Raw genomic sequence first — 25,022 nt, 5'->3', positions numbered from 1 at the left:
TAGCAGTCAAAATTCTACTAAACTACACTACGTTAGTCTATCACCATGCGATTACATGCAATCCAAAACAAGGTACAAAACTGTAGTAATGGATATGCATCATTTCAAAGGAATCTCATAACAAGACGACATATCAGAAAACAATGTGAATTTAGAAACTTAGTTTATCTCAATTCACTATCACCATCTTCCAGGGGGTACCGTGTACCATCCTCCAGGCATCTTGCACCTCACCTGGCATCACGAGGACCTTTGGTTTCATATTTCATTCCCCAAGCATTTGAAGCGTGTTATACCCCCAAGCATCTCGCACCCTACTTGGCATCACGAGGACCTTCGGAGCTCATCATGTCCCCAAGCATCTTGAATGTGTTACGTTACACTTCCAGGCATCCTGACTCCTGAGGAACCTCCAGGGCTCATCACTATCCCCATGCATCTGGAAGCATTGCCATCTTGACCCTCCAAGCAACCCGACACCCGGGGCATCGTCGTCAATGTGGACTGACAGCATTCGTTACTCACATATCATGGTGTAGCAATCCAACATTTTAATGCCAAAACACTTTTCATGTCACCAATATAAGGAAATTGCTTTGATTCCGAAATCCCAAATCAATGGTATAAGTCAACGTGCAATGAAATCGTAAGGATGCACCAACTCCATGACAACAAAATCTTTCATAAAATCAAGAGCTTAAAAACCAAAATAGATCGAATCAAATTTCATCGTTCCCTCCTATTATTTTTCGAAATTCACAAGTGTGGACTTAAAGCATCCTCACGCCTCAAAACTTCAAATTTCCACAAGATAATTTTCATCAAAAGCTGTAAACATTTCTTGTAATATTGAAATCATCATGTTTGTGGATCGATAACCTTAGCCCCGACCCTAAAATTTTTAAAGCAGTTCGTAATTAAAGTCTTAAAGCTTTGAAATACCAAAGTCAATGCATGCATGGGTCCCTAATTTGAATTTGACTGTAGAAAATACTAAATTTCCTTCACATAGCTCGTGGTTAATCTGGCGACCTCCAAATTCACAAACTAACGCGAGTATCCTAAACCAATGTTAGTTTACGGGACGTATTTCACCAAGTAACAATGGAGTTCCTGTTGTATAGGTTAGTAGATATCGACTTACCTCAAGTCCGGTGGCGTTGGCAGTGAGGCAAACTGTGAGTTGTAGGTGCGGCTGGCGGCATAACGACACAATAGCTGAATGGAGACGCGGTTGGTGGAGAGCTGTGAGATGGTGAGGAGGCCGGTGACGCATGGGTGCGGTGGTCGGTAGAAAGGTGTGAGTGAAACAGTGCTGAAATTTGGGTGGAGTTTGCTGCTAGTATTGAGGCAAGGGCTGAGTGCAAAGAGGAAGAAGAAGATGGCTTCCTCTTGGTTCCTCTGGTTGTTGACTTTGTGAGTCAACAAATGAGAAAATCCTTGTGGCCGCATGAGTAGAGGGCAGTTGGAGGAGGCGTGGCTGCTTGCTGCATTTCTTGGCTACCACCTAAAGTTCTCATGTAATGAGCGTGTCCCTTGGAGAGTCCAAGTCCTCAATTGCTGTCCATGAAAGAGAGGTAGACGTGGCTACAATTAGTGTGGTCAAAGTCTTCAATTGTTGCATGAAGATGCATGGTCTAATGCTGCTGCTGGTTGAGCCAATAGAGGAGAATGTGTAGCTGCCGAATTTGGAGCCGATGATCCTCATTTCTGCATGACGGAGGGGTAGCTTGTGATGGTTGCATGGTGGTCAATCGTTCCCCTTTCATTGACCACCTAGTGGACGTATGCATGGGAGATGCACGGCGTGGCTGCATGGCCAACCGAAAAAATAGAGCAAGCTAAAGATGTGGCCGCTCGCATATCCATTTGAAGAGAGGAACGGCTGTGGCGGGGCGCACATAACTCAAGTCTTCAGCTCAGTTGATTGGCGGGGTAGTTCGGGCCAACGTTTCTTTCGTAGTTAACTGCATTAAACGAGAAAATTTTAGATGATGAGCTATCGTGAGAATGTGACGAAACATGGTGTTTTGTTATGATGAGAGTGGTGATGAAACGACGGCTGCAAATGGTGCCAACAACATAGTCGATGACAAACTCGTTGATCCGTCATGGACCGCTATGTATTCAAGGTTCGGCGAAATCTGAATATCATAGATCGTCACTAAAGCGAGGTGTACCCAAGCCTCGAGGTCTTGGATCGATATTGAGGCATACCATTTCCGAGCCTTGTCTAGTGCGGGGATTAGTGCTAAATGATTGATTTAAGTTACCGTTTTTGAGCCTTTGGGCGGTACATGTGTCAACTAAGAGAAAAGATAATAATCGACTTGTATGATGCATTTATGCATGCACTTAAAGAGAAAAAATCGTTCGTCACCACATAGCGCTGGCGACAATGCCTCGTTTATTAAACGGGATGCCTTTATTGAGTCGGGATGTCCTAGTTGAGCCAGGATGCTTAGGTCTTGAACCGGTCAAGCCGAGAAGCCTCAGTCAAGCCGAGATGCCCTAGTCGAACTAGGAAGTCTAGCAAGAAGCTGTAAGCCTTGGTCGAGCCAAGAGGGCTTGGTTGAGCTAGGATGATGCTCAATGAATTTGCATAAGTGCTAGTTATGCATAAGCATAATATGTTGATATATTAATTGATAAGCCAAAGGTAAGTATGCATTGAAGCATGTCATGATGGATATCTACATGTAGTCGAAGGTAGCAACAAGTTTGTTATTGATCTACCATCAACACTGTTTGCGAGTGTTGTACTTGCTAGGCTTCGATGATGAGATGCTTTATAGTGGAGAACTATGAATTTTACTTATTGAGTTTTCCTAAAACTCATCCATCATCTTTCAGTCTTGTAGGTATGGAAGTCTCATGTCAGTTTTGAGAGTTGCAGTCACGCTAGAAGAGATAGAATTTCCCTTGACCTATGTGGAAAAATTTGTACTTTAATGTAAAAAGAAAAGAGGGCTTATATAGAAAGGGCTTGTAAAAGTATTGTTATAATATAAATTAGTGTATTTTGCTTGATGTAGGTCTCAGTCTTCTAGTTGTTGTTTATTTGGGGAGTTGTTTATTCACGTTTTCGCATGTGCATGATAACAAGTTAAAAAGAATCGAGAAGGCGACAAGCATGGGACGTTGCAAAAATAACCCTTGTTGCTCACGACCTTAGAAATGGAGTTGGGGTCGTGACAATTTTAGCTTGCATGTGTTATATGCATGAGGTGTGAACTAAGGAGCTGAGGTAGGTTTCCCTAGAATTTATTGTACGAAACCTTTGGTATTTGTCGATTTTGTTGTTTGGAATGTGGTGCAAATTTACAAAATCTTCCTTCATGAAAAATGCTTTAAACATCCTCATCTATAACATACATTTTAATCGAAATTTTATGGACTAGGAGTGTCAAGTTATAAGTCTTGTTTCATGGAAGTTAGTATGCTATTTAGGGTTGGAATTGGTGACCTTTAAAGTTTGCAGAGTTTTTATAAAATGTTGTGGATCAAATTTCAATATGTTTTCCACACAAAGGTTGTTCATCATATCTTAAAGTACAACATAGGTAAATTTTAGAGCTAATGAATGAGTTTTGGGCGTCAAAGTAGCCTGCTGTGTAAGGATGTATATTCTAGTTACTAGGACAGTCTTGTGGCTGTTTTTTGCAATTTACTACTCTTAATTTAGAAGGAACTAGGTTTGTCTTTCTTCATGAAAAAAGTTAATTTAAATGTCAACTATAACATACTAAAATTTGAGGATTTTTTGAACTCATTTTGTTAAGTTTCTGGAATTAATTTCAAAGCCATGCAAGTAGGCTTGGTTTTGCCCATAAGTGCTGTTGGTGGTCTAGTTGGTATCTTTGACATTCTTATTGTTGAAACTTGTAATTCGAGATTGTGGGAGATTCCAGCATGCTGTGGATCTTTGTTTGATGGATGTGCACGAGTGATGCTTGTTGTGTATGTGAAATAATGTGTAGTAAGTTAGGATGATTGTGTAGGGTAATTATGTCATGCATGGTGTGGTGTTGTGATGTTAGCATGTGAGCATGCTTTGTAGAAGTGCATATTTGTGCTAGTGATGATATAAGTGTGTCTTATATTAAGATTGTGGTGTGGTGAAATGTGTGAAATGGGTTAAATCAAGAGATGTTCCATCAACCAGCTTTCCGATGATTACCCTAGGGAGTAGGGATACCTTTAACTTTTGTGGTCTAGGATGTCTCAGTTTAAATCACAAGGCAAACACCCCTTGAATACCGGGATGCCTCGAAGGAAGATGCCTAGAGCCAGAATCCCATGAAAATCCAGCCAATGACCCAGAAATGACTCGAGTAGACTAGCTAGTGACCCAAGTTAAATCTGTCTCGAGGGTGGAATGAAATTATTCACACATTTAAATTAATCCATAAGGTGTGTGAGTACATGTGAATGTGTGAAGCTGTGTGCTTGTTGAATTATTGGGTTGTGTATGTCCTATTACGTGAATTTTGTGCATTATGTCTATTTTGGTATGTTTGGACCGATGAACTTCATGAGTATTGTATGCTGCCCTAATTGGATATGTCCATGTATATGTTGGTCCGTTATTTTGAGCTATGTTTGCTACTGAGCGAGATTAGGATCTTGAGGTTTAATGCCATGCTTTATCCTTTATTAGGCATTTTGCTCACCTCTTATTTTCATTTCAAGTCATTAGCGATTGACATGTTGCTGGTGGCAACCTATGGCACACCTATGCATGTAATGGGTGTATATTGATACTTCCAAGACTGAGAGTCCGGCGTCACCTTTACCCGATATGTTTGGATAGATGATGGGTGCCCCAACCTATTTCCAATACGCTTTTGTATTTGTGTACCTCAATCTAATAGAGCAGTTCCATGGCCTCATCCACTCATGAGATGTTAGGCGTGAAACTAGGATGTGCTCCATAGTAGGGCGCTAGGTGATAGATGGGAAAAATTACCGGGTAGAGGAGTTAGGCACCTTTTTGGGCTATCCCAGGTGTTTTGATGTTTCAAATCATCTTGATATGTATTTTGTGGTCCTAGTATCTATCATGATGTTGTTTTTGCCTATGTAATTATATAAAGAACGAATGATATGGAAGGAAGTGTTCATGAAACTTGTTTTTGAGTGCAAAACACTTACATTAAGAATGATAAATATTCTTCCGCACATGTGAAAATAGAAAAAGATTAAGGTCCAGGGCCTAGTAAGTGATGGCCTTGGACGTCATAGTTAATGAGTCGAATTAATGTGATTTGTGACTGATTATAAAAAAACGATTGAGAGATAGGGTCATGGATGGTCGAGTGATGATAGTGATTAATCAAAATAGTAACACACAAAAGTAATTACTAACATAATTGTCATGGTAAGCTCTCTCAAGTTAGTCTCTACCAATTGACGCAAGTTGGTGGTGTGTCTGAATTAAAGGCCCGACATTTGTAGGGCTGGAACTAAACAACATTAGAATCGAAGTACGTTAGAACTAGCGTCACGAGGAGATTAGACATTTGTAGGTAGGAACGTGAGAACCAATGCTACGAGCACATTAGGCATTTGCGGTCTAGATCTGAAGAACGTTAGAATCAATGTCACAAGAAGACTAGACATTCATAGTGGAGATCTGAAAAACGTAAGAACCAATGCTATAAGGATATTAGACATTCATGATCATAATTTGAAGAACATTAAACTTTTGGAGCATAGTATAAGGGTAATGTGATTAGCCTCATTTTTATTTTTACGTGCTTTTTATTAAAATGTACAAATAATGTCAATGAGATATGTATATGGACATTTTTGCTTCCAATGTGAATTTGATTCAATTTAACTATGCAAGTGTTCTTATTTTTGAAACAAAATCCCAACAGAAATGTCCTTCCAGCCTTTGATTCAATTGAAGGACCTTATCAATCATGGATTCCTTCTCCTTGTTCGATCCATTAAACCATATTGTGATCGACATCTCTCTTTGCTTGCATAAACATTAAATGGTCTTTACCGGAAATTGATGCTCCTAGATTAAAAAGTGAGGTTGTGGTTTTTTGCTTGAGTAACTGAGAAATTCACATCCTGCATCATTTTCTCGTAGATTTTCAGAACTCGAAAATGTGAATTAGCCGATGTTCATTGACGTCCTTCACGAATTTCAAATTTTTCTTGTCAATTCCGCCTGGACCCAATGCGTTCGGGCCGGACCAAATGCCGACAAAATCCCGGCCCGCCCGAGACAACTAGCTAAGTTAGCCATCTAGCCCTTTGTGCATGAGATTTGCCAGCAAACGGGGATGCGGAGCCTGCGCACCACCGTGCAGATGGAATCCCTTTCTCCTCTCTCCCACCACCATTTCTGCTATTCCAACGCCTCTGCAGGGGCAAGGGGCCTAAAGCCCAGATTCTATCTTCCTCCATCGAAGGATCCTCGTCTTCTTCGCACCTTTCCTTCGTCCCCCTCCCTCCCTTTCTTCATCGACTCCAGATTCTTCTGGAAGAATTCGGGTGTCCGTGACTTCATTGCCTTGAGCTCACTTTCTGGCCAAGACCCACCTCAAGAGCTCGCTCTTCTTCTTGAAGTTGAAGGGTGGGCTGATTTTTCTCATCTTCTTTCCGTTGTTTTGTTTCATTATTGTTCTAAGGTTTTCTTTCCCTGTCTTTTTCTTGTGTTTGAATTTCCCTAGGGTCCTTGTGGATGCCTACCGGCTGGCTAATCGCCAGGCCTTCAATTTGGGTGAGTTCAGTTTCACGGAGTGCGTCTATCAACACATTACGGTGTTGTTCCTTTTAGTTTGAGAATGTTTAATACGGCGGTGCCGCTGAACTCTCTATTTCCGTTCTGGGTATGTTCAGCATTTCGAAAGCTTGGGCTTGACTGTGCGAATTGGACCGAGCCTGTCTACCTAGACCTCGTAAGGTTTGGCAATTAGTTAATCATGCATTCTTTTCTTATCTCGTCTGTAATTATATTCCCATGTTAGGTTCGTACGCATTGACTCTCTGTAAAAGTGGATATTCTTCTTGATTGATGATGGCTATATAAAGATTGGTACGCAAAACTGGTATATAAAGTGACTTGGCAGACCTGAATCTAGTGGGCCAGGATTAGTAGCCAATTAGAGTCCACCACCGATGTTGTGGACCAGTTTCCAAGTTTTTTGAGATAGGGGCTTGTGGTGGAGTAGACTTCCCACCGTTTCTCTTCACTGGTTTTTTTTTTACGAAAGGATAGCTCACTCTGTTGATGTCAAAGTGGGCTTGCAGTGGGAATTAGTCCTCCCACAATTCAAATTTTTTCTAAAAAAGATGATTTACTTATGGGAGAAGAAAATCTCTCCTTTCTGTCTCCAACTGCATTGCTTTCAGAACTGTGCTCTATGCACTTCAATTATCTTGCTGCAGTTAATATTTTTGCATCTTAAGTAGCTTGACATTTAATGGTGAAGCAACTTGTAAGGGATCGTTCCTGAAATTAAGGCTGCTGTGATTGATTTTGTCATGGCTTCTAGGAAAAGTGCTGCTGATGAAGAAAGGATGCTGATTCTATATTTTAACCGCGTAAGCTCTTTTTCCTCTCTTTTTCCTGTTCATTTGTAGAAATATGAGAGATCTTGTGTATCTGTTTTCATGTTTCCCTTTCTTCCTGTTTTACTTCTAACCTGATGTTATGTCTAAGTATAGATTGGTTGGCCTACTTCACTGCCCACTAGTGAGAAGAGTTCGTTTGTGAAAAGTGTCTTGCGAGAGAAGGTGAGTTGATTTATATGTTCTTGAGCTCAATCTTCTTTGGTGTTGGATGTACAAAACAAGTATTCAATGCTCTCAATGTCCCCTGTCATCCTTCTGGATAAAAATTCAGTACCATTGTTTTATGTAAATGTAGATATTGAGAGGGACATGAAGAGGAGGAATGATATGTTATGGTAGTCAAACTTAGAAGCCCCCATATTTTTATCTCCATGACAGTAAGACACCCTTAATTTTTCAATGGATTAGACTTCTTCAACTTATGAATTTGCCAATTAGATCCTTGTAGCACTTTCTGCAGGTTGTTAAATGTTAGCAAAGAAACTTTTCTCTACTGTCTTATTATCCCTTCGTCCTTTATAGGGTCAGCTCAATAACAGAATAGAACACCATTGATCTCTCTCTCTCTCCACACCCCCCCCCTTCCTTTCCCTCTCCCTCCTCCCTCTCTCTCCCTCTCTCTCCCCCTAAGTTAGTGCATAAAAACACAGCTAAAGCAAAATAACTTGGGTAATATTTATGCTCTCTACAAGACATGGTTTAGGAGTCTTCCTCTTATTACTCTAGAGGGTCTATTAATTACATGAAGGTTAAAGAATCTAGTAGTTCAAAAATTAAATGATAAAATTCAAAGTTGATGCACATTTTAGTGTTCAAAAAGTAAAGTTTAGGGTCTTACTGCATTTAACCTATAAATTGACAAACCTTCTTTGTCTCTATCTCTATCTCTATCTCTATCTCTATCTCTATCTCTGTCTCTGTGCTTTTTCTCTGGTTGATAGTTCTATCTCTACCTCCATGATGCACAGTGTCTAGAGACAAGAATTAGCTTATCCCTCACATATGTTCAACCACTTGTCTTCATTAGGGTTTACTCCTCTTTGTTACCATTTCCAAACCTATGAAAGTACTTTGTTGCAAAAGAATTTGCCTACCTGCAAAATGCTAGCACAAGATTGGACAAGACAGTCGGTGATGCATGATGTAAATGATGGGATAAGAAATTTGTTTTCTGGACTAGTGGTCAAAGGATAGAGTGTATGAATAAGTGTTTTTACTGGGATTTATATGAAGGAATGTATTTTACTATAAAAATAAGAACTTACTGGAAACTGTGAAATTGATGCTGAATGGAGTGCATTCTGAACAAAAATAAAGTTGGAAAAGATGTAGTTTGCCGCCAAGGTCTAAAGAAAAAATCCACTAGTTGAGGATAAAGAATTTAAGGCTCATCCCCATAAAAATGGATAAAGAACTATAAATTGAAGGAAGTTATTTACTTCAAGAGGAACTCTCATGTATACAACTCATGTCTGTCATACATGTGAGATTACATCTTTATTTATGGCCTAACTAATACATTTTACTAAGACTCTAATAATAAATTTCACAACACTCTACATTTTGACTCTCCGGTCTAGTAATGAAGACTAGCTCACACGTTCAAGCTTGCAATAAAGACTCTTTGACATTCTAACTTTGTAATAAAGACTCTTTGACAATCGAGCACAAGAAGATGCATTAATTGACTCTTCAACCTTGCATATCAGCCATCGACTATCACTTGAGATTTTTCAAGTTGTAGAAATATTATTCTAAGTGTCCTGAATGCATTGAATCAATTTGTGGACAAAAATACCAAATAAAGACCAGAAAGCACACTTTGATTCTTCAACCTTGTATTTAAGCCACTAATCATCAACAAATGCTATCTTGAGTGCCTTGGACCCATGGGACAATGTTAAGGACGAATTTTCTTTGTGCTTGCACGACTGACAGATTGGCTTGATTGATTGATGAAGCTTGGGCTGGGATTGTGATGTAATCATTGGAAAATTTAAGTTCTGATGCGCCACATCAATTGGCTGGTAGAGTCGGTGTGTGACTATGCAAATTTGGGCACTGTAGCTGTGTTGTACAGGGTTTTTTGTAGCTGTAACCCCCCATTCCATTGCATTAGACATCCAGTATATGTACAGGCTTTGCCCTCTTCTCATCCTTAGGTTGCCTTTTCTTAATATCGTTTCTCTAACTTTTCTGATAAAGCTGCATAAACATGTGTACAAACTTTGGATTTCTTAAACGAAAATTTTCACATAAATCTCAAGTAATGGTCAATGCCTCAGCTGACATAAAAATTTTCATTCAGCAAAGCTGCAAAGAGGTGCACACCAGTCCATTTAAACTTCAAGGAACTATCCCCTGAATGTAGACACATGGAATACAATTGTGATTTTATTGTTTAAATTGAGTTGATGCCATTGTGAGTGTTAAGGCTGCAAACTTTATAAGCATCATTGTTATAGTGGTTTTTCGTCTGCATAACCAAAGCATGATTTCAAATAACCTTTTAAGTTGCTAAGTGTCAATATGAATATATTTTGTGATGAATGCTAAAAAAACTTATGAAAGGCTAAGATGCCTTGCATTTTTGTGAAATTCGTTGGTAGAAATTCTCTTTGTGACATGAGCAACCGTTGTGTATTTGCTCATTGCTCTGCATTTTTGTCAGGACTGTAGCCTGACTTTGCTGTCATTGTCTATTCCATTTGATGTACTTCATTTATTACATTATTCTGGTGGGATTTTTTTTCTTCTTCCTTACACATAGATAACTGTCTTATAAGATATTTATCATCCTAGCTGGTTGCTGCAGAAACATGCGATGGATGAACTTATGATGTCCAAAGATTTACCTTTGCGACCTGGAATTCAAGAGTAAGTTCTTCCATTTAACAATATGCCAGTAAGTTATCTGCTTTTTCTGAGCATATAATTTCTTTTATGTGTTTGATACGGAAAAGCTTCTTTTTTATCACTTGTCTTTTTGTGATAGTCGCTCAAAATTGCCATTTTTCTCACAGCTTGTTCAATGTATCTCTATAGACATGGCTGTCCTTTCAATTAGAGATATTATTTTTGATTGGTCTTTAAATTTTGTAGTTGTGGAAATTGAAAAGGTTCTGTTACTTTTTGTTATAGAAAGAAAATCAATAGGACTTAAATATTTCTCGATTCTTTGTAAGTTTGGTGAAGCAAACTTTCTAGATGCTAGGTCGTCAAACTTGCTGTTTTACCTAGAATCAGTGAGGTTCTTGCAATGTCAAATTATAAAATTTTACTAGATTTGTAAAGTAACTCTGGAGAATTCTCCGTATCTAAGGATCATGAATCTCTAAATATTTTGACTAAGCAATTAAGTCAAATTAAGTGGGTAACATTTTTATGATATTTCAAAATAGATGCTATAAGATGATAACTGAAGATCATGAGCATTGTACATTGAAAAATCAATCACTAACAGAAGCTAGGCTGTCCAATTTAATCAATAGAAGGCTGATCAATCACAAAAAGAAAGTAGGCCTAATGAAGTGCCAAGCTAGAGAAGGCCATCCATATGTTTCATCAAAATCGCCATCCTTATATAACCATTATTCATGAATATCATCAAAATTGCAATTATCATCAGCAAGTTCATCCTTTGTCACCTTTGTGGTCGTTGGTATCACTTGTGGTTTATAGCCACCATGCAAGTTCATGCCTTGTCACCTTTGTGGTCGCTGGCATCACTTGTGGTTTATAGACACCATGGCAAAGCTTTGACATTCTTCTGGCTGTGGTGTCGCAGAGAAGAGTTTTCTTTTGGAATTTAGGCTGCTCAATTAAGGCACAATCTCTCTTCATATGAGAAAATTAACATCCCTCGAAAAATCATCCTAGTGTTCACTAATCCAGCACCACAGACTCACTCCATAGGTGCCAACACAACGCCAGTAGCGCAACAAAAGAAGTTTTTCCATATAGCTTTGCATAACCTCTCCTTAAAAATAATTTTGGTCCATAAATCACCAAATGTATCTTCTGCACAAAAGCCTTGTTGAAATGCCATAAAGACATGGCTGTTTGATGGAGAACTTTGGCAACGATACTAAAGGCTTGCCAAGTGGAGATTTAGTTTTAGGTGATAATCTAATTTATTTTGCTTATTAGATTAAGAATCTTGTAAGTGCTCAAGAGTCATTTAGTCTCATTAAGATATTATGTGTCCTATTTATTAGAATAGAATATTCTCTTTCCTAATTTGTGGGATATTATGTCTCCCTTTAAATGGAATGCATGTTTCCTAGTTTTTAAGATATGAAATTTCTTAGGTTTCTTATTTAGGAATTTCCTATGGGGAATAGGGACTACTAGAGTCAATAAGTATGCTCTTCCTTTAATTTAGAGAAAATTCCAAAAAGGGACCTGAAGTACCCTCTTTTTCTCAAATAAGGGCTCGAAGTGGACCTTGTTTTAAATAAGGACCTTAAGTGCTTTCATTGTCTTAAATAAGGGTCTAAAGTTGATGTTATTTCAAATGATGACCTAAAGTGGTCATGCTTATTTCAAATAAGAGCCTGAAGTGGCTATGTTGTTTCAAATAAGGACCACATCTTTTTAGCGATCAAGGGTATTTTCGTCATTTGTCATTTTTTCATTTTTTTTCTTTTTTTCCATTTTTTTTGGCTGGTTCTTCCTCTTCGCCGGTGGCCAGCCGGCCACTGGCAATGCCCACAAAGGGTTGGGCAAGGGATGGCCTCACCTGGGTATGGTGACCCTTGCCCAGGGGCCATTCGTGAGGTCGGCCCTCGCCAGGGAGGGTCACCACGCTCAAGCGAGGCTGTCCCTCACTTGTGGCAAGCGTGGGTGGCCCTCGCCGACGGGGGCGACCCTCACTTAGCCCTCTGTGGGCATCACCGGTGGCCGGTCGACCATCGGCGAAGAGGAGGAAGAAGAACCAAAAAAATAAAAAAAAATAAAAAAAGAAGGTGAAATGCAAAATGACAAAATACCCTTGACCGGTTGGAAAATTTAGCCAGTTGGCGATCGGCGAGGGCGAGTCTTTATTTGAAACAACCAAAGCCACTTCAGGCCCTTATTTGAAACAACCAAAGCCACTTCAGGCCCTTATTTGAAACAACTAAGGCCACTTTAGGTCCTTATTTGAAACAAAGTCCACTTCGGGTCATTTTTTGAAATTTTCCGTTTAATTTATGGTGTATCAATCAATCATTAAACAAAAGCTTCAGTATTTCTTCGCTTTGAATTGTTCAATGCTTTAAACTGCAAGCATGAAGCTTACATCCTCTTGATGTGAAATCACATTCATTTTCCATCATTCACAGATTAGCCAACTCACATTACTGTTCACGAGAACTGTTCATAGCTCAAAAACAATATTCCATGATCTGAATCAATCCAAAATAGATTGTCTCACATCACTGTTTGTTCCATCTTTATAAATAAGAGGATACTTATTGACTTCCATTCCTCTGCTACCCCCCTCTCTCTCAACTTTTCTTCCATTAATTCTTTCTAGAATATAGGTCCAATCTGGCCAGCCATTTTATCCCCACCCTACCACCTTAGCAACCAGCTAACAGAGGTTACATTTACCAGTGAATAAGTTTGATTTCTCCTGGGGGACAAGATTTAAAGTTCCAGATATGTTTACGAAAGAGTCAAAGCTTTAGGTACTTTTGAATATTTGGTGTAAAAATTTATAAAAGACTCTTAAACATTTGGGCCTTTCAGTACTTATTAAAAGTAGTCCAATGCTACAAGTTTAAAAGTTCAACTCATACCAAGCTATCTTTATCTGGTTTCTCCTAATTAACATGGTTGTGGCAATTGAACATAATTCTCCACACCAAGCTATCTTAACTAAATTGTGTATATAGACTGTTTGGTACCCTATTGGTTCTTTATTTGGATATTTCTTTTACCCCTAGGAAAGTCCATAACTCGTATCCGCACAAACTCAACAAAACTTTCATAAAGGCATCTTGGGGCTTGGCTGATGAAATTGTTCCAAATTTTGAATATTCAAGCACTAAATCATCTTTGTTGACAACCTTGAGTGCTAATGGGAATAAAGAATCGTTTGATAATAAATGAAGATCGAATAATAAATATTATTTGTTTCACTTAAATGTAGAACTTGGAATATACTTGGTAGATTTTTAACAACATAATTGGGAATAGAGAAGTTCCATTCCTTACTTAACACATTTAGCGGATTTCTGACTTGAATCAATCTTTCATATCGAAATTAGTTAGTTTTATGAAACGTGCTTAATCTTGCTAAGTGTTTATCAAGTGCTTGATTTTTTATTTTCAATAACGATAGTCATCAAACAGGACCTTATTGTCCTCAGCATCTAATATCCTTTACAAATATTTAGCACTGAAAATTATTAAGCTCACTTGGCAATACTAACTTTCTTGATACAGAAGATTCAATTCTCTGAAAAATTCACTGATTTTGTTTAAATATACAAGGGTTTCTAATTCTTTTGCTGAAAAAAAGAAGAAGAAAGGACACAACATATTATTGATTGTATTACTAAAACTTACCTACAGTTTCCGCAATTGCTTGTTTGGCAAGGGAGAAAAAAAATAACATACGATATTTGATGTTAAGGCATCAGCGCACAACTCTCTCTGTTCCATATTTGACTTAAGGTTGTCAACACTTAAAAAGTCAACGATGGAATTTTGACTATTTATGGTACGGTTATATCAAACAAGGCCTAAGTTTTGGGTTTTAACTACTGACGTATTGGTCCACTTACATGCTTCATATGTTGTTGTATTGTTTAAAAGTTTCATACAAAGAAGTACTTTAGTTTGGAACGTGTCCTGCAAATTGTTGGCGCTTGTTGGAATGGATTACTGTTATTTTTCTTTTCTAGGAAGAAAGGATCAGTTACCTTGTGCTGAAGTCCTAATAGCATGCATAATAAGTCAAGGCCTAATACACATGTCTAAAAATGCTGGTTCATGCTTGTTATGAAAAAAGGCCAGAAGATGCACCAATCAAATCACGAGTAGTAAAGGATGAAAAGAAAATCGAAATCACACGAGACACAAGATTTACGTGGAAAATCCAAAATGAAAAAAATTAAGAGGAGAGGGGTTTCACTATCTTCAATAAAGAGTGTGAGAGTACGATCTAAAAGCTTTAAAAACTACTTGGTGAACCACAAAATCTAAAGATCTAACAAGAAGATAAGAAAAAACGAAAGGGGAAATAATATGGAGGCTTGGGTTATAGAATATTATTAAACACTTTCCTTTTATAGTAGGTGCATGGTTCTAAAATACCATTATATCTAATTTGAAAGTCAAAAACTCAACAAATCTCCACCCTTAACTTCAAATCTCCAAAGGAGCATTGTGCCAAATGCGACAAGACTTCTCTACCTCACCACTAAAAGTGACCCCACAAGACCACCCCCAAAATGGCTGAGTCGACGATACACACTCCTAAGCCTACGTGAGTGTACTTGGCGTAGGAAACAAGAGATGAAATGTCACCAACACTGATTAAGCAATTCAAATGGTGAAAATGCCAATCAAGTTGAAGCAATTCTTGAACTTGGTCAAAAGAACTAATTTGATTAACATATCTGCTGGATTATCCACCGTGGGCATTTTTTTTATCGTAACTATATCCTAAGCAATTTCATCACGCACAAAGTGATATCCACAAAGTGATGATGGATGTCGATATGTTTTATCCTCTCGTGATACATCATATTTTTGGTAAACTAGATTGCACTTCAATTATTGCAAAAGATAATGGAGGCTTCCTCCAACTTTACCCCAAATTTGCAATCAAACACTTCAACCAAAGAGCTTCCTTTACTACTTCCGTTGTTGCCATGTATTCTACTTTGGTAGTAGACAAAGCAACTTTGTCCTACAAAATTGCTCTCCAACCAACCGCAGAACTACCAAGCATAAAAACATAACCTGTCAAAGATCTTCCTTTGTCAATATCGCTTGCATAGTCAGAATCAATGAAGCCAACAACCAAATGTCCTATATCACAACTTCTATCAAAGACCAAACCCACATCTAAGGTTATCCAGATCTACCAAATTCATTTCACAGCTTGCTAGTAAGCTTTATCCAGATGTGTCATACATTTTTCACCACTAACAACCTGTGAAATATTTGGACGAGTGCAAATCATAGCGTACATGGGACTATCCATAATATTCTAATATGGAACTCAAGACATCTCATCTTCCTTTTCTTTAGTTTTAGACGACAAAGAAACTAAAAGCCTAAAATGAGACACTGAAGGAGTACTTACTGATTTGGCACTCTTTATGCCAAAGTGCTCAAGCACTTTCTCAATATACTTCTTCTGTGAGAGGTATAACTTCCCAATCTGTCTATCTCTGCTAATCTGTATACCTAGAATTTCTTGGCAGCTTCAAGATCTTTTATCTCAAATTCCCTATTTAGTTGCCTTTTCAAATTTTGTATCTCTAATATGTTCTTTGCTACAATAAGCATGTCATTCACATATAATAGCAAATAAATAAATAAATCATCACGCAATCTTTTATTGTACACATAGCTATCATGCGCACTTTTAACTCAACATGAAGTTATCAAACCTTTTGTACCATTGTTGCGGAAATTGCTTGAGACTAACAAAGAACATTTCAACCTACAAATATGAGCTTCCTTATCCTCTACAATGAATCCCTCAAGATGAGACATAGATTGTTTTCTCAAGGTCGCCATGCAGAAAAGTGGTCTTGATATCATGTTGCTCAAGCTCTAAATCATGAAGGGCTACTAACACGAGTAACACATGGATGGAACTATGTTTTATAACTGGAGAGAACATTTCATTAAAGTCGATCCCCTCTTTCTAACTAAAACCCTTCGCTACCAAACATGCCTTGAATCTTTTTTGTTTTTTTTGGTAAAAAATGCCTTGAATTTTTCAACAATCCTGAGAATTGCTTATTTTCTTTTAAGTATCTCATTATTCTTTGTGCAAACTATTATGCAGTACATATGTTGCAAAATTATTGCTCTCTACTTTTGCCTAAATATTACGCCTTCTGCCAATTTATTTTGCAGTTTTATTGATAATGCATGGGATGAAGGTATACCTGTGCTCATCATGACTGCATACAGTAGAAGCGGGGATAAAATTGCCAGGTACACTCACCTGACCAGACTTTACAGAGTCTTGCAACGTAGTTAATTTTACATTCCATATTCAATTGCTCATCCTTGAGCACACAGCTGTTGCTTCTTTACCTAGATAGTTGCTTTATGCATTGCTTAAAGAATTAGTGGGATATGCACTTAAACTGACCAAGTATCATAATGCTTTACCGTGATAGGAAGTGATTTATCCACAGTACAACCATCTAGGCCTTTTAGCATTCTGACATTGCTAACTCACATAATACAGTTCTTGACATGTATTGGGGTGATAATGCAGCAAGTCCATGAACTTTTTCTCTTTATTCTATTGTCTTTGAACATTTTATTTTCCAATATGGTCCTTTAATTTTTTAAAATCAGCTTAATGTTATCCTTCTGTTAGTTTGAGCATAAGGTTGCATGTATTTTGTTTTACATGGATTGCCAACTCAGCAGTGATTGGACCAAAATAATGTATGTGGAGTGCCATGTCACCCTTTTTTTTAACAAGCTAATTCCCAAAAGAAAAACATCAACTTTAGGTCGAATGACAAATATGACCCGAACTTTCTTTTTTGTCTCATAAAAGAACACCAACTTTACGTCAAGTAATAAATCTGGTCCAATTTTTTTTTTTTATGTAAAAAAGCACCAACTTTAGGTCAAGTGATAAATTTGGTCAAAACTTTTTTTATCATGTAAAAAAGCATAAATTTTAGGTCGAGTGACAATTTTGACCCTAACTTTTTCTTGTCTTGAAAAAAAAATTGCAAACTTTCATTTAAATCCCAAATCTGGCCCCCTTAATTTAGATTCATTGATTGTCCTTAGCAATAAATCCATGTGCATTTGCTGGCTAGATTTAAAACACTACTCATTGTCTTGTTGTTTGAGCCACAGCTTGGAGAGTAATGGTGAAACTGTTTATCAACTCCTACACTTCACTAGCAAGTCAAAAAATCTCCAGATTGAATTTCTTTGGCCAGACTTTGTGGTTTTGTCATAATATGAAGCTGTAAACCACTATCCATCAAGAGACACTATAGACAAGATTTGCCAAGCTCACCACTAGAACCATTTTTCCTAAAACAAGGTTAACTTCAAGTAAAGAGTTAAAGGTAGGGGTTAAATTTGGGATAAGGGTGAAAGTTTGTGATTTTTATGAGACAAAAAAAAATTGGGGTCGAATTATCACTTGACCTAAATTTGTGCTTTTTATGAGACCAAAAAAGTTTGGGCGAGATTTGTCTCTCAACCTAAAGTTTGCGATTTTTACAAGACAAAAAGGTTTTGAGTCAAATTTGTTCTTTGACCTAAAGTTGGTACTTTATTTTTTTGGAATTAGCCCTTTGTTAACTCAGCCTTTTTTGCTTTTCTTCTTCTTCTTTTTTTTTTTTTTTTTTTTTTTTTTTTTTCCTTCTTCCTCCACCGATGCAGACCTTACCACCTTTGTCTTCTTGGTTGAAGTTATCCCACTGCACCGCCCTCTCTCAAATAATCAATGTAAGCTTTGGATCGATACTCTCTCTGTAATCACCATCCTTATTGCCCCTCTCTCGGGTGAAAATCAACTTTGAGCTTGACAATTTGACCTTAAAGAAACTATACTTTAGACAGCTTCTCAGCTTAGCAACTATAATCTAGACCCTAAAGAAAGGAATTTTAACTACAAATTTTCTCAATCCTCGCAATGCTTCGGCTTTGAAACCTTCGAGAACTTACATGTGAATTTGAGTATGGATTTCTTAGTTAGAATTTGTGTTTTGAGGGCAATTAGGAGTTCTACAGCGTGGGCTGTTCCCTTTTCACTGTCTGTGGAGATCTTATTTTTCTTAGTTTTCCCCAAAATCATGTTTCTTGCTTCTTCAGAGGAGGTAATTAGGAGCAGGTCGTGTTAATTGGTAGTATGAATGGTGACCAAGTTTAGGGTGCTAGTGGCAGTGGTGCCAGCCATGGCAACGCCAAGTTTGGCGGCTTCCTAAGTGAGTTTGGTGGTGGCAGCACCAGCGGTCATGGGGTTTGCTGGTGTTAGTTATTTATTTATTTTTGTGGAGAGAGAGGAGTGTGACATGGACGACACATCAGAGTGTGTGCATGCTAACATGTGCATATTAATGGCACCATCATCCATGTCAGCTAACTCCATCTGATAATTTAAGAGGACAAAATTGAGCCAATTTTCAGATTGTAAGGACTAGATTGAAAAAGAAAAATCCAGAGACCACATCAAACATTGAGAAAAAAGTGCAAGGACTTCCTGTATCATAATTTCACTCGTATTAATGTTAAAAATTAGAAACCTTCAGTCTTCCTTTGCTGACAATTTTTGTGGGGTTCCATGGAAGATTGTGAAAATCATAAAATTGCCATTAAAAACTTTAGTGTCGATTTGCTGATTTTTTTTTTTATTCTTTTATCAGTAGAAGTGAGATGCTGTTTCTAATTGACTTTTTTGGAAGGTTTTAGCAAGCTTTTTAGTCTACCAAAATCTTTAGATAAACAAAATTTGTGATAGGAATGATTACATCAGCAGTGCTGTCAACCTTTGTTTTCTTATTCATTGTGTTCACGTAATCATGCTTTCTTAGATTGTGGAAGATTTTGATCTTCTCTTGTGGTGCTTTTCAGAATTTCTTCTGTGCTAATGCATTCTTTGTCATTGCACTTCTGTAATGAGAAATTAATTTTCTTTGGAAATGTTTTATGCCACATGTTCTCTCAGGCTTGAGCATAATCTTGTGCAAGATTTACTTTTGTTGGCTGATGGAAATGATCTATAGTCCGGAAATCACAATGTGATCTAGATAAAATAAAGAAATATCATATCTTCATGTGGAAAGTCCATTAAAGATGCTGTAACAATTAGTCACTTGATCATATTCTGTTTTAGCTTATGTTTAGCAAGCTCCAAATCACTTGATCGTTATTCATTCCTGTTTGTAAGGATCCTTTTAATTCCTTTCGTACACAAAATTTTAGGTCAGTTGCTGAAAAGCTTGGCCAGGAAAGGTTTTCCAAAGTCAAGATTGTAGGCCCAGCAGAGGTTGAACAGAGTCTCTATGGGCAACTAGTGCTTGGCAAAGGAGTGTCTTCAGGGTTGGATGAGATGCTGGCTAAGGAAGTGGCCAAGGCAGGTAGACTTGCCACTTACCGTTAGTTTGCAACATTTTATTTCGTCTGTTCTACTGTTATTTATTTTCTGCTAATTCTTGCATTCTTTTTTTTTTTTTTTTTTTTATCCTTAAATTATGCATGTAAGGTCAACATACAATCAACTAAGGTAGAGCCTTATTTTCAGATACAACACCAACGATAAAGGAAAATGATCAGACTCAGCTGAATTTCATTGAGTAAACTACTGATCTTCAATTTAGTAGGTTAATCTAGTGGCTTCACACTCAAATTGATGAATCCAAAATGCTATTTAATCTACATTTGTTTACTCAATAAGATATTTGTTAACTCTTGCACTAAATGGTAATTGACCACACTGAGCTAAATTTCAATGTAAGTTACTAATTTTAATGGGAAATTTTTGATGCAACTGGTAAATTTAGAAAGAGAGTTGACCTTAATAAAAAGTTACCTGAGAAAAAAATGCCAGTATCCTCATTTTCACTTACACTATTTTGATTTACTCGTATTTCATATTACCAACCATGGACAAAATGTCTGCACTCCAATTTTGCAAATTGCCATTTACTCGAGTGCAAGGGAAGCTTCATCCACTTTGGTCTTTCCCTTCTCCTTTCAACTTCTATATTGATGCGGACTAGCTATATGGGAAACATAATTAAGAACAGCCTTTTGATTAATCTATAGGCATGATGTAAGTATAAAGATTGCCATTTTTGAATTTCTTATGCAGTAAAGTTTGCAACATGTATATATTTCATTTTGCTTATAATTTTATGCTTAAAATATCTGAAGCATTTTGAATGGTTCAGGAAACGATGGTCTCTTTAGTAGTAGTTTGCTATGGTTAACAGTTGTTTAGGAGTGCTGGTTAGGTACTGACAGCCCTATAAGAAGGAGCATTCCGACATGCAATGAGAATAAAATATCTTCTTTATAAACAAGTAAAAAAAATTTACTGTGCTCTTTGATAGCATTTTACCATGTTCTATTATTTTATCTTAGAGTTAAGAAGCCTGGATGCTAAAAGACTCTTTTCTTGGACCAGCTTCTGCAGAGAAACAAAGAATAGCAAAGGAGGTTGCTTCCATGCTAAAATTGAGTGTAGAGATTGATACCACCTCATCTGAAAGGTAAAACGGTGCACATGCCTTTTTTACTCCCAAGCTTGTATTTCCCAATGAATAATGATGGAAGGTATAATTTCTTGATTTATCTTTCCTGTGGCTCAAAATGTGGAGATACATTTTTCTCATTTGCAGCAGTACAATTTTTAAGTTACTTCAATCTGTGAAAAAAGTGCATAAATGTTTCCAACTTAGAAATTACTCTATTTATGCAGTAGCATTCCATCAGTCAATCTGTGAAGAAAGTGCATAAATGTTTTCAACATAGAAATAACTCTCTTTATGCAGTAGTATTCCATCAGTTTGTGATTTATCTGGGTCCTGGCAAAAATCTAAGTTTGACCAGGGTGTTATGGGCTTACCCTCTGCTATTATATGCTTTTATTAATGTGAAGAAGTCAAGGTATTCATTCATGATTTCTGAGTTTTCACAGAACTATGCTAGGAAACTTCAAATGTAGGAAGCTCGGGAAATTTCAAGTTACTTGAAGTGCTGTGGAATTTTTCACTGAGTCAAAATGATTGGTGTGGACGGTTGGTTTTCTGTTTTTTAATTACGTCGCACCTTTGGGATTCAGCTTAGAGAAGATTGTAGTTGCATTGCGTGCTGGTGCCGAATTTGCGGGGGTTCCTGTCTGCAGATGTATCCTTGTAGCAGGAAGTCAATCTGGTGTGGCTGCGGCTGAGAGAATCGGTATGCCATGTGTTGTTGTACGGAGCAGGTAATCACCTGTTTCTCAGATTTCTATATGTGCACCAATGTGTCTACCAATAGAACCACTGCTGTGCACTTGCTACATTGTGTATCTGATGCAGGAGCATAGTTTTATCTAGGAGTTTTGAATGTCTCTTCTTCTTTATCTAATCATTTCTTATATGTGGTTATGGTTAATAGATAGTGATGTGATAGGCATGTGACTCTTAATGGGGTCGGATGGCTGAGATTAGAAATTTTATGTCTAATCCAAGGTTGAGATCTTCTTATGTCTGGGGTATAAATAGGCCTTTCCAGTCACCTTTCATCAATTGTCTTATTCTTAATAAACATTATCATTTTACTAAACCCATGAACACTATTTTCAGTGCAATCTCAATTCTTCTAAATTTTAACTCTTACTTAAATATATTTCTAAGCAATGTGATTATTAGTGTATTACAGATATTTTTGAATACTCTACTGAATGTTGACTTTGCCACATCACAAATGCGAACCTCATGACCCTGGTGTCTTGAATTCTGGTGGAAGTTTAAGTGATGAGTAGTCTTTATTTTATTGGGCTCATTAGGAAATTGTGGCTATTCTTTTTAGGGGCAGCTTGCAATTTTCCCCTTTTTTCGTGTTTTGTCTTTACCAGTTAAGTCCCTTCAGGTGATATCATGAAGTTTGTAACACCTTATAGATATTCCCAAATGCCGTACTGAATCTTGACTTTTCCACGCTGCAAATGTGAACTTCATGACCTGGGCATAAGTCTGAAAATCGTGGTGAAAGTTTAAGTGACAAGTAGTCTTTTCTTTTATTGGACTCATTAGGAAATTGTGGCAACTCTTTTTAGGAGCAGCTTGCAATTTTCCCCTTCTTTCTTTGTTTGTCTTTACCAGTTCAGTCCCTCCAGTTGATATCATGAAGTTTGTAACACCTTATCCTTATTGTCTAACTAAAAAGAATGGTGGGAGCATTCTAATCCAACATATTAAGTGCAATCCCTTATTCCACCATATCATTCTTTGCTCTTCTTTCTCATATGTGCGTGCCCCTCAGAGTGCCTAATGGGCACATAAACTCAGGACAGTCTCATTGGCTTGTGTTTCAACTAGCACTCAACTCCATTTGACGCACCGCAGATCTCTCTCTCTGTCTCTCTCTCTCTCTCTCTCGTGCCCAAAGGCTTGAATTTATACATCTATCTTTACCTTTGTCTTCTATCTTGCTAGATTTATCTTATTTATGCAGATGAAGTGAACACTGTGGTCTATCTTAACAATGATTACCTACTGTTCATTGGTTTCTTCTGGAACAATGGCCATCAACAAAAACCTTTTTCTGCCACGAACTAATGGTGGTGAATTAATAATTGAGTTTAGAGATATGGGTACTCAAGAACATTTTAGAGAGCAATTGATTCTGAACTCTATGAGGCATGCGTGAGGCTGCAAAGATAAGACCTTTGGCAGTTTGTTTTCACTCTTTTCCTAGGCTCTGTTGATCCCTTAAAAAGACATTTACTTCTTACTGGAATATTGGGACCGTAAGAAAAGAATTTTGGCTCTTAGGGAAGACATAAGATGCCATTATAGATAAGTAAACTATTTATTGTGGTAGTGGAGTGGTGGATGCTTAAAAACCAAAGGAATTAAGGGGCCATAGGACTAGGTTGATGCTGCAAATAGCTGTGCAATATTGATGTTAGGTTTCTTCCATAATCATAAATGATCAGTTAGAATTCCAATTTGATATGGAAGAAAGAGTCATAGCTTCTTTGATTTTAAGTCCATTGCTAGACAGTTTCTCTAATGAATGCCTGGGCGCTCGCAGAGGGGACATGCATTTTCACAAAACACACCTTGTTTTGAGTTCTCCACGAAGCTGTCTTTGCTTGTCCTGATGTTTATGTTTTCCCCACCTTCACAGTTTGACTTCCAGAGCGGAGTTTCCATCAGCTAAGGCAGTTATGGATGGTTTTGGAGGTGCAGATCTGACCATCTCTAAGTTGATAGGCAGAAAATGGTCATGAAGGTTCACGAAGGTTTTGCAGCTAATCAACATTAGAACGCTTTGAGTTTATTGAGGTTGTATTCATATATATTGATACTTGCTACTTTAGTCAGGAAAGAGAGGGACGTGGGACATATGTTGCAAAGCTGTGGTTCATTTTCTCTGTAATTACTCTTAACATCAGTTGGTGCACTGCCGATCTGTCTATAAGCTGTCTGTCGATACATAGGTACACAGAGTTTGACCCTTAAGGATTGTTGGATTGGTTGAGTTGTTTATTGCTTGAATTCAAGGGTGTTAAAATCACTGCATCACCTCCTGATATTAACATTGGAGTCCACGCTAACATGTGGAGCTTTACCCGATGTACATTGATGGGGCGTTTCATTGTGTACTCTTGAGGATTAGTTGAGCCGCAAGTTTGAATTTTAAAAAAAAAAAAATCTTTAAATTTAGGGTAAAGAAGAGTACCTTGATATTAAATTCACATGCTACTTTTATTAGTGCTTTTAATTAATAAATTCTCACTTCATTCACATTATGTGCTTAGAAAGAACCATTTCCCATTATCTCTTTGGTAATTTTCAGTTTGTATTAATTCCTGCCCATGAAAGTATTAAAAAATAGCATTAAAGTTCAATAGTCATTTCTCAATTGAGAAGTGATAATATTGGCATTTCACTTGCCTTCTCCGCATTGAGTTATGTTGAAGCAAATACATGGGGGAATGATCGATTATTTAGGGCTGATTATTACGAAGTATTCGACAAGTTCGATCCACGGGATTTTCAGTTGACATTCAAAGATAATTAAATTTACTGTATTACGCGTTATCATGTCCACAACTCGTCATATTTTAGTTTTTGTTGTTCAATGTCATTTATGAATTTCAAATTTTACCAAAATATACGAGCAAAAGAAAATTTTGACCAAATTAAATTCTTGAGTTTTTATCTTGAGAGTCTTTGCTCTATTTCCCTCCAAGTTTAATAGAATTTCTTAATGTGTTGCACAACTAAAGAAATTTACATTTAAAAAAAAAAAAAGAAAAAAAAAGAAAAGAAATTTACATTTAAAGGCACTAATCGTGTGGTAGAAACCAAGTTGAACATCCTTTTGGGAAACTAGGAGTTGTTCAATTACTTTGTAATGTAAACTAGATTCACTACCATCATGAATGGTCTTGCTCGTCAAGGAAAAATCTTCACTAATATCGAAAAAGTGAACAAGTGATGCAAGAGCATCTGACTTAGTTCCATCAAATAATTCAGCACCATCGATGCTTATTCAAA

The 25,022-nt window shown here is 37.4% G+C and overlaps 1 protein-coding gene across 4 annotated transcripts; it reads left to right on the top strand.

Annotated features, from left to right (window-relative positions):
• The first annotated feature begins 6,278 nt into the window (after window positions 1-6,278).
• Window positions 6,279-24,044, top strand: LOC104441245 (CBBY-like protein). 4 transcript variants are annotated; one of them, XM_039305476.1, is made up of 11 exons: window positions 6,279-6,592; window positions 6,690-6,739; window positions 6,859-6,922; window positions 7,515-7,563; window positions 7,687-7,755; window positions 10,409-10,470; window positions 16,681-16,761; window positions 19,732-19,886; window positions 20,936-21,020; window positions 21,656-21,736; window positions 23,647-24,044. In XM_039305476.1, exons 1-11 carry the CDS (start codon window positions 6,300-6,302, stop codon window positions 23,747-23,749), a joined length of 1,092 nt encoding a protein of 363 aa, XP_039161410.1. In that variant the 5' UTR covers window positions 6,279-6,299; the 3' UTR covers window positions 23,750-24,044. The 4 variants fall into 4 exon arrangements, with proteins under 4 accessions (XP_039161410.1, XP_010052586.2, XP_018727558.2 ...); XM_010054284.3 differs by having other exon boundaries at window positions 21,593-21,736; XM_018872013.2 differs by lacking the exon at window positions 23,647-24,044 and adding an exon at window positions 21,449-21,539.
• Window positions 24,045-25,022: the final 978 nt, after the last annotated feature.

This window comes from Eucalyptus grandis, chromosome 11 (assembly GCF_016545825.1).
Source record: "Eucalyptus grandis isolate ANBG69807.140 chromosome 11, ASM1654582v1, whole genome shotgun sequence".
NCBI lineage: Eukaryota > Viridiplantae > Streptophyta > Magnoliopsida > Myrtales > Myrtaceae > Eucalyptus > Eucalyptus grandis.
Note: the sequence above shows the minus strand (reverse complement) of the source record. Positions and strands in the feature narration are given on the sequence as shown.

Coding starts and splice junctions, on each gene's coding strand:
- LOC104441245 (XM_010054284.3), top strand. CDS start 6,300: ATGCGGAGCCTGCGCACCACCGTGCAGATGGAATCCCTTTCTCCTCTC. Junction 6,593..6,689: donor CTTCTTCTTGAAGTTGAAGG/GTGGGCTGATTT, acceptor GAATTTCCCTAG/GGTCCTTGTGGATGCCTACC. Junction 7,564..7,686: donor TGATTCTATATTTTAACCGC/GTAAGCTCTTTT, acceptor GTCTAAGTATAG/ATTGGTTGGCCTACTTCACT.